We start from the raw sequence: 21330 nt of genomic DNA on the forward strand, positions 1-21330 counted from the left end.
TACTTGAGTCAAATGATAGCAACAACTAGACATTCAAATTAATCTAGAAATTTATTTCAACAGCAAGAAGTACCACCAGGAAAGCATGCAATGATCATTGTACGACAACCCAAAGGAAACCTTATCTGGATATCCACCCAAACTCCAATAGCTGTTACCAAGAAGAATGAAAAGGAAAAATTCGTGCCACAAATAAAAACCTGGCAGGAATGCGATCACGTGCAGGTACTAATTATTTCATTGCATGATGAATAAGATTGTTCAAGAAAACGTTTCCAAGACTTCTATATGGACACATTCGGATGTTTTTGTGCAACACTTTCACTTCCTGTCGCACTAATTGGTGAAGAAATTTTATCCAAAAAGCAGATTTTTTATTGGCCCAACCAAATTTTGAGTAGATTTTATTTATTAATTTTTTTTTCAAAAACATCCTTAAACCTGTTTTTGTGGATAAGCGTAAACGAGATATCCAAAAAGGATCAAATTAAAGCAAAATTTTTGTATGTTCCCCAATTTAGGACAGTGACAACCCTAAGTGGAAATCTACGGTAAATAATTTTGTGTATCACACTTAAAAAAAACAAACCCCTCCATTTTTTTTTAAAGTAGTTACAAAAGATCAAAAACAAATCCATAATTACTCCCAAAAGCATCTCTCTACTTTCTTTTCACTATCTTCTATCTTCTTCAGTTTTATTTTAACACAATACACACACTTATGCACCCTTTTTGCGCGCAAATGGATTTTCTTTTTTCTCGTGGGAAAATTTATCACTCATATCTCACACAATATGCAAAACCAGTCACCCCACATCACAATGTTATTCTGTGAAATTGCTTCTCACACTAACACCAAAACACCAAGAAAAAATATAGAATATGGTAAAAATGGCCAAAATGCCTAATTTCTAATCAAATTTCATTTGTTTTCCTACCCCCTACTAAGGGTGTTGACTCCAACATAAGTCTTCAATGTAATACGGAAATGAGAAGCCAGAAAAAATAGCACAACACGCACAAAATCACTCAATGATATTCCTTCTCATATTTTATTTTCATTATCCTTTCACCATTCTTCGCACACAGTAAATTGTTGAAACTTTTTGGGTAAGGGAGACGCAAGACAGAGTGCAAAAATTCAGGCCACAAGAGCTTCCCACCAGGATATTGAAATTCACCAACCCCGTGTGGTGGCCCAGGGAAGAGACACGGAAATTTATACAATTTCATGATTGATGACCCTCTAATGACAAAAATGTTTACTTTTTCCAACTCAGTGAAATATCCTTTTCTCTCATTCTCTTTAATGCGATATCAACAAACTTTTCCGAGAGCTTTTGTGTATGACTTCCCCATTATTTGTCTTCTTTAGACTACAGTCGCATTTTTCCTCAACATTCTTCTGTGACACTCTCTCTTATAATTAGTCCAATCTCACATTCAGTCAATCATGACGACGAATTTAACTGTGATAAATTTCTAAAAGTCTGCATGATTAATTTTACTTCACCGAAGAACTACAAATATGTGAAAAGGGAAAGGAAAGCGAATAAGAATTATTTGAATCATTTGAATATAGCATTAAAGATTTGTAAATTTGGAATTTGAATATCAACTCAACTAATGCAAAAATCTAGTTCTATTACTAAGATATTAACCCGAATCCTGATTATTTATTCATTAATAAAACTTAGTCGAAATCCTGATCTTTCATCTTCAGTTAAACCTACTGAGAACTTTTAATTCAAAAATCGATTAAAAAGTGTTATCTATTCTTTCTTAAGAATTTCGCGATTTAAGGCGAAAAAGACTTTATCTGCAAACATTTCTACTCTTTAACTGTGCTTTTCTTTAACTGATTCTTCGGTTATAGTAACTGCTTCGTTTTGTACCTGCATTTGACTTATGTCCACCGCACAATAACTTTTGTTTGTCAACATGTTTTCAAAACTTTCTATGAGAGAGAGCGAGATGACTATATTTTCATTTCATTCATTCTCATAGGAAATTTCGAAAACATGCTTAGAAACAAAAGTTATTGGGAAATGGACATTAGATGACAGTACAAAATACAAATAATATCAGTCGTCTCCTTTGAATTATTCGAATCGAGGCAAAAAATTTTAAACATGTCTTGCCCAGTAACTTGATTGAGCCACGTCAATACCGATCATATGCGTGAGGCCGTAATCAGATTTTGGATAGAAGGACTCTGATGTGATTTACTGTGTCAAAGACTGTCGAGAGGTCAATGAATCTTGAAGCAGTAATCTTACCTTCCTCAAAATCATCCTCAATGAATTGAGTCAGGTTTGGGACTTGGTTTAAGCTGTACTTTCCTGAGCGATATCCATCTTGTTCGATTATCAACTTTCCTCTACGGCAGATTATCCTATCCAACAGCTTTCTCTCCTTTCTCTCAAGAGTTTAAAGCAGACCTGTGCTTATTAAAAGTCGTGTAGTATCGGAAATTTTGTGTTGATAGTTCTAATGGAAATTGCAGATAGCCGTGGTGGAAACACTAATCCCGCTTATTCATGGTGCCATGATGAATATTTTTGCGCCAAGACATAATAGAAAGAAAAACTCTCATAAAAATAAATTATCTTCTTGATATCTTTGTCGGAAGACGGATAGCTGTTCACTAAACACCCTTTTACTTGAATCTTGCGGAAATATTGAGAAATTTAAAGAAAATATCATTTCAAATGACGATCTTCCTAAATCGTGTGCAATTGAACTCGAAACAGAGATAGAGACACAAATAACTCACTTGACAAACGTCTGGCGGCGCTGCGGTTGCAAAAAATCTCTAAAATGCGACAAAATATTTTCTTCTCTATTTTATCCTTATTATCAGGTCGTGTCCCTTCTTATAATACGTACTTTTGCATTCCTTATTAACCAAAATAGTGTTATACAAAAGAGGTTTTCTCAAACCTTTCCTGAATTTTGAGACAGCTCAAAAGAATATCAGTCATCCAGCTCAAAATTACATCCCAATGTTTTTGTTGTAATATCGACAATTATTCACAATTAACCCAAATAACTGTAATCAACTAAATTATAACAAGGATTTTTTTCTGAAAATGTCTTAACTTTAAGGAATTAAGCAATTTTCATATTAAAAACCACTCATTTTGTCTACGTGAATTTTCGCGGCATTTCGAAGAATCCCAACTGGCACCACCAAATTCACTTCGGCTTTTATTTTAGCTCAGGCCTGGTTTAAAGAGATGACAGAGAAGTAAAATTGGTTGGTAGCTTTTTTCCCGGGTTTAGTGACCGCCACTACATGAGCTTTTCACCATGTTTTCGGTATCTTACGATGTGTCAGGTAGTAGTTAAAAACAAAAAGGAGCATTTCGATAGTATGAGGTTCAAAACTTTTGATCTGATCAGCGTATAGTCCGTCCGTTGAGGTGCCGAATCGGTTTGCGGAATCTTCGTTTTTCATTTTGTTTGTTACACTTTTATTTTTCACAGTTTGTCTTCGGTAATTTTTGTTTTTTGGAAACTTTGTCTTTGGAAATCTTGTCTTTCATATATTTTAAACAAGTATATTTTATTAAATGAAATAATGAAATCACATTGATTTTTTTTTAAGTTTTAAGTTTCATCCTTTTGGGCAAGGGGAAATTTTCTGTGTTTTCGGGAAGTTTTTAGTTTCGTCCTTTAGGGCAAAGGGAAATTTTCTGTGTTTTCGGGAAGTTTTTAGTATCGTCTTTTAGGGCAAAGGGAAATTTTCTGTGTTTTCGGGAAGTTTTTAGTATCGTCCTTTAGGGCAAAGGGAAATTTTCTGTGTTTTGGGAAATTTTTAGTTTCGTCCATTGCGGCAAAGGGAAATTTTTTGAGAAAAGGGAAATTCTTGGAAAGTTATAAAATATACTTGTGCAAAATGTGTCACAGACAAAATTTCCGATAATTGTACAAAATGTATAAAAGACAAGATTTCCAAAGACAAAGTTTCCAAAAAACAAAAATTACCTAAGACAAAGATTCCAAAAACAAACTGTGAAAAAGAAAAGTGTAAAAAACAAAATGGAAAAAACGAAGATTCCCGATCCCGCCGAATCAATCTACAGGCCTTGTGGCTATTTTTGGATAGATCAAGGCTTTCAACTGTTGATTCCCCTCCCTCTCGTCGCTCTCGTCTAATCTCTCAGCGACAGTGTCGGCCAAAACACTACCGAGCTCTATTGTAGCATCACTGAAAGAATCCACTTCAAAAGATCTGCAATATTCCGACATAATGTTTGATTATCTTGGATATCTCAAAGGACAATCCCAGGATGTACTTTAGTACGACACTATTCGACACTAATCGTCACTACGTCACTAATCGACTATCTACATTAATCGAAATAATGTCGAGGAGTGGCCCTGAAAAGGGCCTTTGTGCAGTTTGATAACGGTTGCAGATTCGATAACGGTTTATGCAACCGACGATATAACAACGACCTTCATTGGTTTCTTCTAATGTCTTTACAAGGTCAAAAAACTAGCCCCTCGAAAATATGTGTTTTTATTATTTACATAACATTTGAAAGATATTTACATTTCCAAGAAATCTGAGTGAGTTCCGGAAATAAACCGGAAATTATATAAATTGACTTTACGAGTAAAAAAAAAACACCCAAAACAACAAAGAAAGACAATTCACTTGAAATCTTGTGAATTGACGGATTCTGCGATTTTTTTCCCGATTTTGTTTTTTGATAAATTTATTGTTTTTAATCCGTAACTTATGTTGATTGCGTTTTTACAAATTGAATAATTTATACAATTCTTCCAAGAAATCCAATTTCTCAATATTCGTCGAAAATTATATTTTGATTGAATTTTTGCATTTCAAGGACTTCTTTTTTTTTCAATTGAACAAACAATTCATGAACTTTTTGGCTGTTTTCCATTCTAGGAAGCATTTCCATCATTCTTAGAATTTCAAGGGAATATTATCAAGATGAAAAAGACTTAGTAAACCAATGCAGATAGATGCTCTACATTTTAGGGATTATATTGTCCCCTCAAAACATTGCCGTTTTCATTAAAATTCCTTGGGGATGGAATAATTCCCAGACATGTCACAATAAATTAGTCAAAGTGAGGCGGTACTTTTAGTTAATTTGTTTACTATTTGATGGATGAATCTGGTGAACAAAATTCCTCTTTAGACGAGACAAAACTCACCCCCATGAAATGGTTTAATAATGAAAAGGTTTTACCAACTTCTTTCATTAAACTTTAAAAGGAATGAGAATTGATTTTTTTTTCTTTGGGAAAATTTTGTGAAAGGTGTATTTCTCCTCTTTTTTCTCTAATAATTTATTCTGTTTTAATTTTTATACCGCCCCCCGTAATTTTCTCTTTCTCCTGTTTTTGTCATAGAATCAGTGTTTTAGATTCAATGTTCTATTATTAGTTGAGCTCCCTAACACTCTCTATATTGATCAAAGTGTTAAAAGTGCATAAAATAATTGTCTGTACCACCTTCAACATCTCTTTCTCTATCCACTATAAAAGTCCCCGTGAAATATTGTTGTGTATTTAAAGAGAAGTTTATGCTAAAAAAAAGTAGAATTTGCATACTTTTTGTGTGAAAGTGAATGAAAAAAACAAAACAAATGGAAAAAGCACCTAAAAGATTGCAATATAAATTGTTGAAGATAAACTTTCTGTATACCATAAAATTGTTAGAGTGTCCTGTAAAGTTGTCCGAACTAATCTCTGTAGTATTTTTTTTTTTGCAAAATCCCCCTCAAATATCTACGAAACTATGAAATATTCATCAAATAAATAAAGTAAACAATAACTGGTCAATCTCGGACAATCTCTTGTAATTAAACATTCTGAAACACCCTCACACCTTTTTATGCATATCGGTCTCTCTGAATAAATAACAGTCCGTTGAAGTGTATAAATTTAAGCACTGAAAGCACGTCTGAAAAAGCAACACTGAAAAAATGATCACCCCTTCAATAAATTTTGTATTTGTTTACTTTCCATTGCAATATTTCATTCATTTTCATATCAAATTTCATGCATAAAAAATGTATCATTCTGTACTTGCACCAGAAATACCCATGCTCTCAGTGAATTTTCATTGATATCATTCACTTTTATCCACACAATAGCATTGGTATGGATGGCAGTATCTGTGATTGAACCGAAGACAGACAATCCCATTGATTAATTGTTTTATAGAATTTAAAATTAAAACTTTCCGTAGGATTACATCACAATCTACGATGGATACACAACACGAGATCCTGTTATTTTAAAATTCTGTGGAGGAGGTCAGAGTGTTCCTCCGTCCATATCGAGTGGTCCTGAACTCCTTGTGGAATTCACAACATCACCCTTTGGTACTTTTATCAACACACCACCCAATATGAATGCTCTCAACGGATTTCAATTAGAGGTATGTTATACAACTAATTAACATAAATTACAATCTCATAATCAATTAACACATTGTGGGATAACATTTTTAGTATAAACAATGACCAAGAAAATCAATTACAAATAAGATAATATTTAATCAAAGAAGGAATTTAATTGTTAGAATAAATTTATTAGAACAATTTAAACAAAATACTATTTTTCTCAAATTAGTAAGGTTTGAATAAACTTTTCAACCCTTTGCTAAATTGATATACCGTGCACCTTCACTCATACCGTATAATTATGGGAGACTGCACTTCGAGGGTGACTTTAAACCCCTGCATTTTTTGAGCTTTTTTTAATTCTAGCGCTTAAAGATGGTCTACTACACCTACAGACCACAAGAGTACTTAAGGGTAGTCTAATAAAGACCATTCATTCTTAACACTAAACCTACCGACCGTTTTTAGTCGTTTTTCGGTCAAATTACAAACCACGGTAGGGTAGGATACTCAACAAATTCGTCTTGGAAAATAGCAAAAAAAATAATATTTAAACACTGAAAAATATATTAGGGGAGACCGGGGTACCTATAGCCAGGGGTAAAAGTAGACAGTGGATTTTTCTCGTTTTTCTTAAAATGTACATCGAGCAAAGTATTAGGTGAGATTCTTAACAATCTCACCTACTATAATCCTAACAAAATTTCATGTCGTCCGATCGCGCTCAAACTTGGCCAAAATGTGTTTCGCCACTTCCTGATCACGAATATATGGGGGGCTAAGTTACGTTCCCGGCCGGCCGGCCGGCCGTCCGGCCGGCCGGCCGGCCGGCCGTCCGGCCGCTCTTTGGAGCTTAATAGCTCCTAAACTAAAAAAGATATCGACTTGCGGTTTTCGGCAAAGGTTAAATATCGTATGAAAATTGCAACATGGTGCATTGACCCCCCACCCCCCACCCCTCCTTCCGCCATTTTGAAGACCCCCCTTTTTTTGTTTTCTCAATAGCTCCGCCCCTATGGCATCGAGCGGGCTCAAATTTTAGTATGTTATAGCTGGGCCTTAGAGCTTTCCATCAGTACCAAACTTAAGGTCCCCCGACCCCCCTGACCCGAGCTATAAGGGTCCAAAAAAAATTTCTTAAAATGGCCATAACTCCGGTTCTAATTATCAGAATTTAAAAAATGAGGGCTTTTTGGAAAGCTCTAATGAAATGCCACTTCCCCTTCTAACATCGCAAGTTCATAAAACCACCGCTAGGGGCGCTATTATTAAAATGAAAATTTTTAAATCTTAAAAGTTAAATAACTCAAAAATTCCTTATGCAATCGGGCTGAAATTTTAGTATGTTGTAGCCGTTGATTATACCTATCAAACAAAAAAAACCTTAAGTCGATCCATAACCCCTGACCCGAGCTATAAGGGGTCAAAGTTCGAACATTGACCGGCCTCTATCTCCGGTTCTAATTAACATAGCGACATAAATTTTACCTTTTTGGTTTCGTCTCGATGAGCACTTTCAGATGGAAGTTCAAAAAGTCACCACAGGTGGCGCTGTGATAGCGTCAAAATTCATCGAAATTCAAAGACATTTTTCTCAAAAACGGCATTGTGCAAGTTAATGAAATTTTAGTATGTTGTAGTCCAGTCTAGGACGTTTCCAAAATGGTGCGTATGTGCGCTGTGGCTTCAATAGAACCGGAGATATGAGGGGTCAAAGTTCACGAAATTCAAAAAATCATATCTCCGGTTCTATGTGACCGATTTTGATGAATGAGGGCTTAAACGAAAGATCTCACCAAATGCTACAACTTTCTAGAATATTTGAACTTCGTGGGACCAACACCAGGGGCGCCACAGTCGAAAAACCAATTTCAATATCACATAACCTCAATTATCTCGACTGTCGCTGAACCGATTTTGATGATTACTTCGACATAATTGTAGAGCACATTTGTCTCTACATTTCGTCCATACATCATTTTCCACTCAGACCACGCTATCACTCCGATTTTGCCGTTTAAGTGTGAAAAAATTGATTTTTCCCATAATAACGCTTTGAAATCACTCAGATGCCAATTTGACTGCCTCTACTCCACCAAGACACTTAAAATAGGGTTTTAAATGGAAAGTCCCACAAAAGACAACAATTCTTTGATATAGTTGAAGTTCAACAAATGACTACTTGGGGAACTCTGGATGAAAAAACGAGTTAAGAAACAAAAAACCTCGCTTATCTTGGCTTCTGAGTAATCGATGAGATCATGTTCTATGGGAAAATTATAGAGAACATTCTGGTCTACATATCACCCATATATCACTTTTCTGTCAGTTCATCCAAATCCTTGATATTTTGGTTTAAATACAAAATTTGTATAATTTCACGAATTTTATTCAAGACAACTGAATGGCGTCTCCCAACTTCAGCTCTAAATCGAATTTGCATGCACTCCGAGTTAGCTCACGTTAAGAATCTCACCTACATAAGCCGGTTAGGATTATCTGTCCCTTTTTTAATGAAAGTAGGAACACATCCCCATATTCCCAGAAATATTTATAACTCTGATCCTGTTATCCTACAATTTACAAGCATTTTTATAAAATGGGTATAAAATTGTAGTTTTGATGTTACAGTTTTTGGACCAGCATTTGGTTTTCTGAGTTTCTAGTCAAGATTTCATAGTTTTACCTCGTTTCTGGTTTAATAAACCTAATTAAAAAATATTTTTCACTTGGATAATAATTATCCACTTTTTTATATAAGATGATAAACACTGAAACAGCCCTCGGGGCAGTTGTAGTCACTCTTCCGTGGCGGGCTAAAACTATCAATGATTTTTCACTAATAGATGGATAATTGTTAGATGAAAAAGTACTATTGATATTCCAAGCAATATTGCCATTTGTATGAGCAACTTGAGAAATAGATTTTTTCAGAATGTTTGCATTAATTTTGCCTCAATTACAAAAATGTCATAAAAAAGTTGGCTAAAGCCCTTTTCTTTAGGTTTAAGTAACATATTTAGCATCAGTGGGCTTCAGTGTATCAAGTGAAACAATATTTGGTATCTCCAGTTTAAAATTTCATCTGGGAAACTAGTGGCAATTAGTACCCCAAAAGTGGCTATTTCTACCCAGGCAGGGGTAAGTGTAGCCAATGTGCCATACTTTTTTCATTATCCTCTCAAGAAAAAACCAAGGAATTTAGAGCTTTGAACTACACTGTTTCATATAGCCAATATCCTAATGCTACTTATGAAACACAAAAATATTAGACAAAACTTATCATTTTTTCACAAGCCACTCGCGAAAAAAAAGCTTCATTTGCTGGCTAATTCTACCCCTGTCTCCCCTACATATATTTTAATAAATTCATAGTTTGATAGTGACATTGTACCGTTTAAATATCTGTTAATTTTCAACCGGTCAATTTGACCGAGTCTTGGTAGGTTTAGTGTTAAGTAAGGTAAAGTGACTTGTAATCGGCCAGTTCCTCAACTCGGCCAGAGTGGGGTTATTTGTTCAATTTACTTAGATTTGCCTCGGAGTGTTATTTACGAGTGATGGTAGGATGGAGGCAGAACTCTCGTCGCGAATCGGTCAAGCTTCTGCAGTTATGAGGGAGCTTGGCAGAAGCGTGGTGAGGAAAGCCGAGCTTTTTCGTTCGGCTAAATTATCGGTTTTCAAAGCTATGTTCATTCCTATTCTCACTTATGGTCATGTCATAAGATACCTCCGGGAAGTTAAATGAATCACTCGCCGAGATCGAGTGAGGAACGTAGCCGTTCGTGAGCAGCTAAGAGTCGAGAAGTTGCTTATTCGAGATAAGAGATCACAACTTCGATAGTCTGGACATGTTCAACGCATGAATGAGGAAAAATTCCCCAGGACAGTTATACAAGCCATTGTAAGAAGACCTCGACCTCGGGGCAGATCTAGGACAATGTGGCTGAATCAAATTCAGGATCTTGTCTTGGAACGCCTTGGGATCGGACCCGAACATCTTCCTGAAGTGGTGGAACATCGAGAGGCGTGGGCTGTTAACCTTGATGTCATAGGCCCGCGGCCCAAAAAGGATAAGCGGTTAAAAATGATGATGATGACTTAGATTTACTATAATATAGTCTAACCGGTCTACCATTATAAGGTCTATTATGCAAATAAGTGTAATTTAAAAAAAAAACAGAAATTCAGCTATTGGTACCTAGTTTTTGCATACCTTTTTTGCAAAAAAACACTTTTTTTTACTATGGATAAGATTACTCAGAGTTGACTCATCTGAAGCCATAAGACCAATTATTTCCTCTTAGAAGATGAATTAAACTAGTCCTATAGAACAAAGAATTTTTTGTTTCATTAATCACAACTTATTTTACAAGACGAAACGTGGTCCGGGAATACGTCGGGAATTGTATAGTCGGGATTGTATAGTCCCTTAATTGTAAAATGCTTTGCTTGGGGCATGAATAAATGTTTATTATTATTATTATTATTATTTTTCTTTTTAATATCTGATGAATCTACTCCAAATAATCCTGATCCTAACTATCGTAAGTAAGTTCTTCCCAGATAAAAAGATCTACGAAAATCAGCTTCTAACGGCTGAATTTTTAAAACATTTTAACAAATCTTTCAAAATATATTATATGAAGTATTGTACTTTAATATACCTAAGAGCTTGAATTATATAATTTTTTTCTTATTGTTTTAAAAGAAAATTAGATAAAATTTACTGTTTATTTTTAGTCTTCTAGGCCCACGTAACCCACGTAACACTTTAACTTTTATAGATAATTACTGAGTTTATCACCCAGATTATTACTCAGTTTATTACTCTAAAATTCCATAAAATATTTTATACAAGTTATATTCTAAAACAACAATACATTTTTCACTGCTACTTCATGAATTGTATTTTAAAATTTGAATTCCTATACATGTGTGAGCTAAAGAGATTTTTAATATTTATATGCAAATTGGAAAACGTTTTGCAGACTAAAATTAATCATTTATATGGTAGTATTTCACCCTTAAACCACAATTTGAAACGACATTTTACAATATTTGGGAAAATAAATCCCACAGAAAATATAGCAAATGGTTCTATTTATTATTGAAACACTCACTCTTAGAAAAGTTTAGACATCATTACTAATGAAAATTAGTTGATCGGGTGATCATTATCAAATCTGTTTAAAATCTATTTATATTATAATCTTAAAACATTTTACTCATAATAAATTTATTAGTAGTGAGAACATAGAGGCAATGTTTACGTGGATAAGTTGCGGAAATTATTTCATAATGGTTTTATATAATTATATTTGCTTGTGTTAATTAAATGAAATTGATATCCCAGCTAATATTGGTCACTAATCCCTTTTAGTTATCACAACTAATGCAAATAAATTGGCCTATATTTTCATAAAGTTCTGACAACTTTTTCTATAGTAAAGAGTGTTTTTTTTATTTATGTGTTGAAGCTTTTTCGAGCTATACAGTAACCACGACTAATATGATATAGTTATTACAGCCAATAAGATAGGTATCAACCACATTTATTTAGTTATTGGAACTAATATGATATAGTACCCGTTACTAATCTTATTTAGTTATGATAACTAAATGAAAAAGATACTGTAACTAATATTGGTCAACTATTTCATTTAGTTACCCTATAGCTAAATATATGGATGGGTCTATGCTTACTATAATTTATAGTTTTTATAACTGTATATGAGGTAGTTGGGACTAAATTTGGGATTAAATTTTCAATTTAATCCCATTTAATTTTAATATTTTAATTTATTACAGTGAATATTTTGGAATATAAAGATCACGTTAAGGATTTTCAAGATAAGACCTTCAATTTTAATTGCAGGGCTCTCGAGGTGTAATTGGTAAGAGCGTTCGGCTCTTATGGTGTCTACACCATACAAATTGCATTTTTAAAAAAAATTCTAGCGTTTCTGCCTCCAAGGATAGGGGAAATTTTCTTTAAAAATGGATTTTTTAAAGAAATTTCTGCTAGTTTGTAGAGGCCATTACACAGAAAAAAAATATTTCATAAAATTGTTCGTAAATGTTTGTGAATTCCCACTGATAAGTTACGAAATGTTCGTAAAACGTCTAAAGGGACAATTTTCACAATACAGTAAACTCTCGCTAATTCGCCTCGTTTAAGATCGGACTACTTTTTAATTCCGGTGGTAGTTAAATTTGCAAACACTTTGTTGACTTTTTTTTTAGGTATTCGAATAAAGCAAAATGCTAAAATTTGTCAAGGCTGGTCGTAATTGTGATGTGACTTTGCATTATTGATGGGTTTTGATGAGATTTGCAATAAATATGAGTATGTAAACTTAAAAAGAGTATGCAGATGAACAAAAGATCATTGCATTTTAAACTATTTGACGTCCGAATTTCTCTCTGATTTGGGTGACATTTCGGTCCCAAATGATCGAATTTGAGAGAGTCTACTGTATTTTTTAAACTAAAGAATATGTAGGGGAAGAATTTCACTCTTCGCACATACTCTGGCTTCGAACACTTCATATTTTTCTCATATTTCTTTAATGAATCTAACCTATGGCAATCTAGCCTTAAATTCCAGATTTCCTGAAAAAAATAGATCTCATTAAAGGAATATGGGGAAAATATGAAATACTCGAAGCCAGAGTGTGTGCGAAGCCTTAAATCCTCCCCTATATCAAAATTTTTAATACAAAATAATAACTAAATTGTTAAAAATTTATTTTTGCTCCTGAAAGCGTACTCTGACTTTTCAAAGTTATTATTTCTCAAACGTAAACGAGAGATAAAATTTCCTCTACTACTGAGCTATAAAAGAGATTAAGGAATTAAATTTTTAATAAAACTCATAAATATCTTAATCCTGTGTCAGCATCACTTGCTTCTCTTTTAAAATTCTATAATAGTCTTTAAGAACAATATTGTCGATAGTATTAATATAATAAAAATCTATTATTTCCGTCAAAACCATGAGAACAGAGTTTGCAAAAGAAAATCCTTTTATATTTTACTTTCCTTTCATTTCTCTTGCAGATTGAAGTGAAATTTGTAGACATCAAAAGCCCCACTTACGTGGAAAATAAGAGACTTTGTGAATTCTGGATTCGAGGCACCGGTAGAGGGGTTCTTGTGAACCCTCAGCACTCTTTATCCCCAAACACGACGTGTCTCTATCATTTACAGGTGATATCAAGATCTTTTAATAACATTTACTTTTTGCTATTCATTATAGAATTACAAAAAAATAATATGATACTCCTAATATACTAATGGAATTTTAAAGTAACTTTCATTGGGTGTTTTAGGGAATCATAGTTAGAACAGAGAAACCTTACTTTACGTTAATTCAATCCAAACGCGAAGTAGTAAAACAACTTTTCCCAAATATAATTTTCAATGTTGTTCTTATAATACATATTCTCTGTCGCTCGTGCTTGGCAAGCCTGCAAGTTGTTTATAATGAAAATTAAATGGATTCGTAATGGTTTATCCAGCCCCTATCAAGATAAACTTTAAACTGGCAAATTTGCACACTCTGCGCCTTAATTTCCAAGCAAAAAAAGCAAATATTGGATTATTATGTATTCAGGTCAATAGGGTAGAAGCGCATACTCTTGCCCCAAAAGTTGTATGTCAATTGACAAGAGTTGTGTTAAAATTTTTGCTAAAATGCATCACAAAGTTTTGTACTTGGAGCAAAATATTTTTCTCATTTCTTTGCTCGGATGATCGAAAAGACTTTCCATCTCCAGAGAAAACACATTAAAAGTTTTCCAAGAGCTAAAATTGGGACAAAAACGTACAATTTGGTTGATATTCTTTAAAAGGGATTTCTCATCCTCCCATGGGGTGGCTTTTTCACCCCTGTTTTTGCCATAAATGTCGCTATATTCTCAGGAATTTAAGAAACTTTAACCAGCAATTTCTAACATTATACCTCTTAGCACAAAAGGTATGAGACGTGAGAAATCTCAGTTGTGCTACTGAATTTTAATTTGATTAGTCAGTGAATTTTGTCAAAATTGATAAATACAACTCAAAAAATCATTTCGATCACTCAGAATAAGATCCGAACAACTCGATAGAATTCTGTAATTGTCGTGGAATTGTCACGCGTGAGTTTGAAACCTGTCAATGCCAATCGAATTTTTGTTCTCATATCACATGTGTTCGAAAATGCAATTAATTGATTTTTTAACACTTTAAAACTCAAAGTGACATTTTACTCCAATTTTAAGTTTGGAGGTTCATAGAAGAAATTCTATTCAATATTATGCTAAAGTGATAACACTAATGTATAGAGAATTTAATTAGCTTTCGTTTAGTAGAAAAAATAGTTGATATTTTTGTTATTTAAAAAATTGGGAAAAAACCAAAAAATGGGCGTAGAATACCAAATTGGCGTAAAATGTCACCTTTTTTTATATGGAATTGGCATCCGAAATAGACATTTGATTGGCTTATACTACATAACCTAAAAAATGCTAATATTTTTGAGCATTGTCACGATTCGAAAAAATCGTAAAAATACGTGAATATGTTAAAATAATTATTAAAAATTAAGTAATATAAGACCTAAAATTTTTGTAGAATGGTAATGTAAAAAAAAATAATGTGAAAATTCACTTTTCGCTTTGTTTTTCTTTTTCGATTGCTAGTTGGAATTTCACATACAATTTTCTTAAACAAAAGCACAAACTATATATGAGAATTTGAAAATTTTACAGGAAAATATTAGATGAGATCATATATTCTGTCAGTAGAAGAGGTAAAAAGTTTGGAGTGGTATATCTCAGCTCCTGATGAACATAATTGGATGAGTGAACTATTGTTGGAAAGCTTGGTTCATTAGCTTTCAGAATCTGGTATATGTAATTGGCTATGGGTAAATCATGGTCATCCAGAACCATTTATGTCGAAGAAGACACTTTTTGCAGCGTCATTTTTGACCATCTACTGCTGGGACCAGGAGTGACCCACAATTCTCGCACTTGGACTGTTCGTTAGAGGAACTCAAAGGGTATAATTTGTAGAAGAAACTTTTTTTTTTGGACATCTTACTTTTTTTTATTCATCGACTTTTGCAAGAATTTTAACATTTTACACGCATAGAAAAAAATGACAGAAATCCTTCTATCTCATTTTCTGGACAAACTAATGAAGATATCGACTTGGAATGTTCTATGTACTCCCCCATAAGTTGATCCAAGGAATCCAAATTTCATATCAATTTCATCCCCACGTCTATCCTTCCCCTCCAGAAACCACTCTTTTAGGATTTTTGTAATTTTTTCCTTGCGTGTAAAATGTTAAAATTCTTGCAAAAGTCGATGAATAAAAAAAAGTAAGACGTAAAAAAAAAAGTTTCTTCCACAAATTATACCCTTTGAGTTCCTCTAACGAACAGTCCAAGTGCGAGAATTGTGGGTCACTCCTGGTCCCAGCAGTAGATGGTCAAAAATGACGCTGCAAAAAGTGTCTTCTTCGACATAAATGGTTCTGGATGACCATGATTTACCCATAGCCAATTACATATACCAGATTCTGAAAGCTAATGAACCAAGCTTTCCAACAATAGTTCACTCATCCAATTATGTTCATCAGGAGCTGAGATATACCACTCCAAACTTTTTACCTCTTCTACTGACAGAATATATGATCTCATCTAATATATAGATATGAGATCTAAGATTCTTGCCAAATTGCTAGGAAAAAGGAAATTCAATAGAAATTGCCTTTTTGCTACGAAAATCTGTAAAAATTCACCTTGGTATTTGTTGTCAATTTTCACAAAATTTATATAAAAATGACAAGAAAAATAGGAAAATATGTATTTAGAAAATAATTTATGAGTCCTAGGATTGCTGTAGAAGTCTTACGGAACAAAAAACTATTGAAAAATTGCTTTTTTGTGGAGAATATCTGCACTGACATTTTATGCCAGTTTCGTATTTTACGTGATTTTTTACGTCACGCTCGGGTTTTAGAGTATTAAAATGTCTTGATAAAATTACTTAGTACAATTAGTATACATAGATAGTGATGCGTATGGGGAGTGATATCGAAGCAATTTTGACAAGTTAGGGGGATGTGGGGCTATTTTGAGCTGTGGGGCTAGATTGTTAGACGGCTTTTTCGTATATTTCTAAATGAAGCTGGTACTAATAATTATTTTATTTAGATCTACAATTATTTTGTCTATCCAAATTACTTCATGTTAAAACCCAGTTTCCATTAAAAATATGCGAAAATATCGTATAACAATGTAGCCCCACAGCTCAAAGCAGCCCCACCTCCCCCTATGTATGTGTGACCAGCCGGGTCTTTTGGCAGCGTGGGAAAACTCGAGTTGTTTTGATATGACAGCTCAGGAAAAATATGTTACAACTCGGAAAATATTGTAATAGTTATTAAAATACACATTATTTTGTGAAAATTTTATGAAATTAAGATAGCTATTATCGAATCCTTTCGTTTGATGTACAATATTAGGAAAGTGAAGTTAAATTAATTGATTTATTAGCAAATGCAAATCTCAGATTTATATCGCTCTCCTGTAAAGTTGGCCATTCGCGAGTTGTTCGGTTTATATTCTGAGTGATCGATTTTTTCTTGCCAAATAGATTTTTTTTTTGTATAAGAGCATTCATAAATTGTTATCAACCTGTTAGAGATAATTTTCCAGAAAAGAAAACTTTCAACATAATCTCCCAAAGAGGCTTAATAACTTGGGGTTTCAAACAGAATTGAATTTTGCATTTTTGGTTTTCCCCACGTAACTCCAAACACACGCACAAATTTAACAATATTAAAATTCTCAGGGATTGTTTAGACAAAAAAAAACTTCTGTCAAAATATTTCTCATTCTTCCTGAACTTTGCCATAAAACTTCAAGAGAAACTGTTCAATGGTACTCGTGAAATAAGAGGATTTAGCGTTTTCCCCATTGTAAAACTTTTCAAAGAAGTGTGAAATTTCACCACATAAACTTAAACTTCCTCACAGGGAACCGAATCCACTTTTCGTGGAGGTGGCAGCATAGATCATCACTTTCAAATCCCTCGACGAGACTCAATGGCATCACCACCGAGTCGTTTCAAAGTCTGGCTGTCAATACTGAAATTTGATCTAGCACCAAAATTTGGAACTTTGGATGACACGGCAAGTGGAACAGTTCAGGTACAGCAACAGCAAGAGGAGGATTGTGGTGGAATGCTTCGTATTTGGGATGGTCCACTTAGAGAATCCCCCAATTGCAAAGATGTTAATTGGTAAGTAAGAAAGTTACTGAACTCTGTACCAAGAAAACATATTTACATCTACCCTCATTTCCAGCGAAAGAGACACAGCTTTGAAGTCTGGAGTACTAACCAAATATGGTCAAAACTACACAAACCTAATAGCTAGATTTTGTCGTGGAACCGTTCCCAGAAGTTGCGAACACGGACTTTTAAATGACTCTTCCGCTCGTCCTTGCTTAGTATCCGAAAGTTTTATCTCCAGTTCCGAATTCGTTACCCTTGAATTGAGAAATACGGAATCTACTGCCTTAAGACCATTAAACTTCAAGCTAAAGTACGAATTTGTAGATCTGCAGCAAGATGGAATACCAACAGGATCTGATACAGATTGCAATAGACGTTTTGTCAGTAGTCTGATGGATCGACGAGATCCAGGTGTTTTTCGTAGTGTACGGAATGTTTTCCTATTCGGTCGAGGCGGTGCTCGGAGTTTTCGTTGCATTCATCGTTTTGAAGCTCAACGTGGGGAACGAGTACGAGTAGTCATCCGGAGAGTTATGACTGGCAATCGAACCTGCGCTTCCCGAATAGACAACGACATTAACAGATCCTATTGCTTCGGAGACACATCCGTTAAATTGGAGGTAATATCAGCAAATCAAAATTTCAAACTACCCTTATGCCCTAGACACACTTACGACTTAAGCCGAGAGACGACTTTTACGACTTAAGTCGAGAGACGACTTAGTGGAAAATGATATAAATGTAGTTTGACGATTATTTCTAATAAAATTACGCTAAGCCGTCTCTCGGCTAATCCTCAGGTCTGTCGAGGTGCTTACACTGATACTAATCTCATTCTAGATCTATGAAAAACCCTGGCATGACGTTGTAGCCTTCCCTAGAGGTTGCATTTGCAACTCTACAAACGCTAGCGACTCCTACTTGCCCATCGTTTACACTTCTACAAGCCGTGATCTTGAAATCCGTTTCTCAGCCATCAACATGACTAGCTTCGATGACGCCTCTGTTATCAACTTCGAGGGTAGTTTCGAATTCATCAAATCCCCTTCTTCATGCCGGGACAGTCGTCGTAAATTCGGACCTAGTGGTCATGTTGATATGACCTTCGGGGTCTTAGAATGTCGTTCGCGACCTTGGCTTATTGAACCAACAACAGATCGTTTCCTCTACGTTCAAGTTCATGGAATCTTTATCCGACGCTATGATCCGCAGGTTTACCAACACGTTAACACCAGCATGAAAACCAAAGCAGTAAAGGAGTGTATTACCAAAGCCCGAGTAATCCTAACAACAGGTTGAACTTTAAAAAATATCTATCGAATCTTTGTTGTAACATTGCTTTCTTTCAGGCGAAGGTGTTTCTATAACTGCTTGCCCACTAGGTTCAGACGCTGGTCGTCGACATACCGTGGAAATTTTTAGTAGTGGTTGGAACCGAGATTTCGGCTACTTGGCCACTGATCCGCCACGCGTGGTTTCTGTTGAGTTCCTAGAAGCCGAAGACGGAGATTTCTCGTTTTCGTGGTTAGAAATGTCAAGACGTCCTCCACAAGGACTCATTGACTGCCAATATCGCTGTCCTGAACTAGAAGCTTGTGTCAATGCCAGTGTTTGGTGTGATGGCAAATCAGACTGTCCGTCAGGATATGATGAATCTTTTACTCACTGTTCCGCCCTACTAAGGCTTCCTGCTGAAATTCTGGCCACTCTGTCTGTGGTCTTCCTAGTTTTCTTCGGTGCTTTTGCAGCCTACATTTACAGGTAAGCCCGACCGATCAACATCACAAATTTAATTTTAACTTCAATTAAGCTTGGAATCGTGAGTATTTACGAACTTTCTGTTCAATATCAATTGTACAGGGTTGCCGGAATGAACTGAAACTTTTATAGAACGCTGATTTTTTTTTTCAAAATGAATTATATTGGTGTAACCAACGACTCCTTCATATTATCATAGACGAAAACTAGACAATTTTACTCATACATACAAGTCGCCGATAGGTATCTCAAAACCCAACGACTTTTGCCGATTGCTACTCGCCCGCTCGACGCGCCGATGATATGAGAGATATGATGAGAAAGAGAGAAGGACGATACTTTTTCGTTTTGGTTAAAAAGACGTTTTTGTTTCAGTTGGGGTAAGTGGGGCATCCTTGAATGTGGGAAACTTTGAAATTGGGATTTTTCTCCTAAGTTGGAATGGAATTAAGCCTTATCACGACGTAATTTAGCTTCTCAATATGTTTGTTCAGCTAAGTTACATTATGATATGGCTCAATTCCATTTAAATATAGAAGAAAAATCCCAATTTCAAAGCTACCCCACATTTAAAGGTGCCACAGTTACCCTACTACTACACGAGTCGTTGGTGTAACAGAGAAAAAAGACAGAAATCTCTGCCAGTATCCCAGCACCGGATATGTTTCGAAACATGAAAGATTTAATTACATTCAGGTTTTGAAGGACTCTAATGATAGTCTCTTGTGCCTTTCAAGCAAAACGTAAGGCAATCACGTTTGGGTTCCCTTACTGATTAAAAAAAAATCATTAGAAATTTTCGGAAATGCTTCCGAATGCCTTTAGTCCTTGTAGCCAATAAAATGACCTAGCATTATGCTAAATATGAACATGCTGTCACGAGCGGTTTGAAAGTTATAATCTGAGTTTAGTTGTATTTCATTCCGGCCACCTTGTGCTTACGTAAGAACAATCGTCAATCAGAGCAAGTGACACGCTAATTCATCCAGTCTTTTCGGGAGAACAAAAATTCCTGCCTCAACCCAGGAGATCGAACTGAAAACTTCTCTTCAACTATACGAGTTCTATTACAGATATTACAGGCTACAACATCTGCTTGACTTTGCTGCACGATTGAAGTCCAAAATGCAATTGATTAAGGTCGTGTAGCAAGTGAGGCAGAGTTAGTGGCCTCTATTAGTTTAGTTGATAGAGCACTCAGAACGAGATGTCTTTTAATTCAATTCAATTTATTTAATCCAAAATAGGACAAACTATCCTCTGTAGATGAATGGCCCTATATAGTAAAGTAAGGTAAATTAGGAACGTTCTGAGGCCACATGACTCAGGATAAGTCCCTCTTTCGCTCCCTGGGAAAAGTGTTCCAGGGTATGACACCGTCTACAAATATGGAGTTGCAAAAATTACGACTCCCTGAACTTAGCACAAGGCGATCCGAAGACTTGGAGGATAATCCAGAAACCACAAGCTCTGCGTAGTACAGCGACTTACTAGTGGAAATAGTGGAAAGTAAACCGGGCAGTGGTACACCAAGAATGGAATCGCTCAATGCGGAAATATGATCATATTTGCGAAGGCCAAAGATATACCGCAAACATGAGTTAAATGTCAGTGGGAGACGATTTAGAGCCTCATGGTGTGTCCGAAAGAACAATTCGCATGGTTCGCACCCATAGATGAAGAAGGGCACAGTTAGCGTCCAACCAGTGGTAACATAGTGTTCTGGGGCGTAAATGACTGAAAGCGCCGCAATGTAAGCAAGGTAAGAAAAACCTTGCGACAACTCTCTGCTATGTGATCCGACCAAGTTATAGTATCATTGAAGAGATTGAAGATAACACCGAAATTCTACACTTTGAAAGAGGATGGGATGGGATCACTTCATTCGA

At 35.1% G+C, this 21330-nt stretch overlaps 1 protein-coding gene across 4 annotated transcripts in view; it reads left to right on the forward strand.

Moving 5' to 3' along the window:
• Positions 1-21330, forward strand: part of LOC129804431 (uncharacterized) — a 104010-nt gene that overhangs the window by 79427 nt on the left and 3253 nt on the right. For 3 of the 4 annotated variants that reach the window (XM_055851698.1, XM_055851699.1, XM_055851700.1), the window contains exons 9-16: positions 64-225; positions 522-551; positions 6233-6424; positions 13452-13601; positions 17424-17689; positions 17754-18303; positions 18524-18977; positions 19033-19444. In XM_055851698.1, coding sequence (XP_055707673.1) covers positions 64-225; positions 522-551; positions 6233-6424; positions 13452-13601; positions 17424-17689; positions 17754-18303; positions 18524-18977; positions 19033-19444 — 2216 coding nt within the window. The remainder of the gene's footprint in view (positions 1-63; positions 226-521; positions 552-6232; positions 6425-13451; positions 13602-17423; positions 17690-17753; positions 18304-18523; positions 18978-19032; positions 19445-21330) is intronic. The other variant, XM_055851701.1, reaches the window with a different exon arrangement.

This window comes from Phlebotomus papatasi, chromosome 2, assembly GCF_024763615.1.
Source record: "Phlebotomus papatasi isolate M1 chromosome 2, Ppap_2.1, whole genome shotgun sequence".
In the NCBI taxonomy this organism is placed as follows: Eukaryota; Metazoa; Arthropoda; class Insecta; order Diptera; family Psychodidae; genus Phlebotomus; species Phlebotomus papatasi.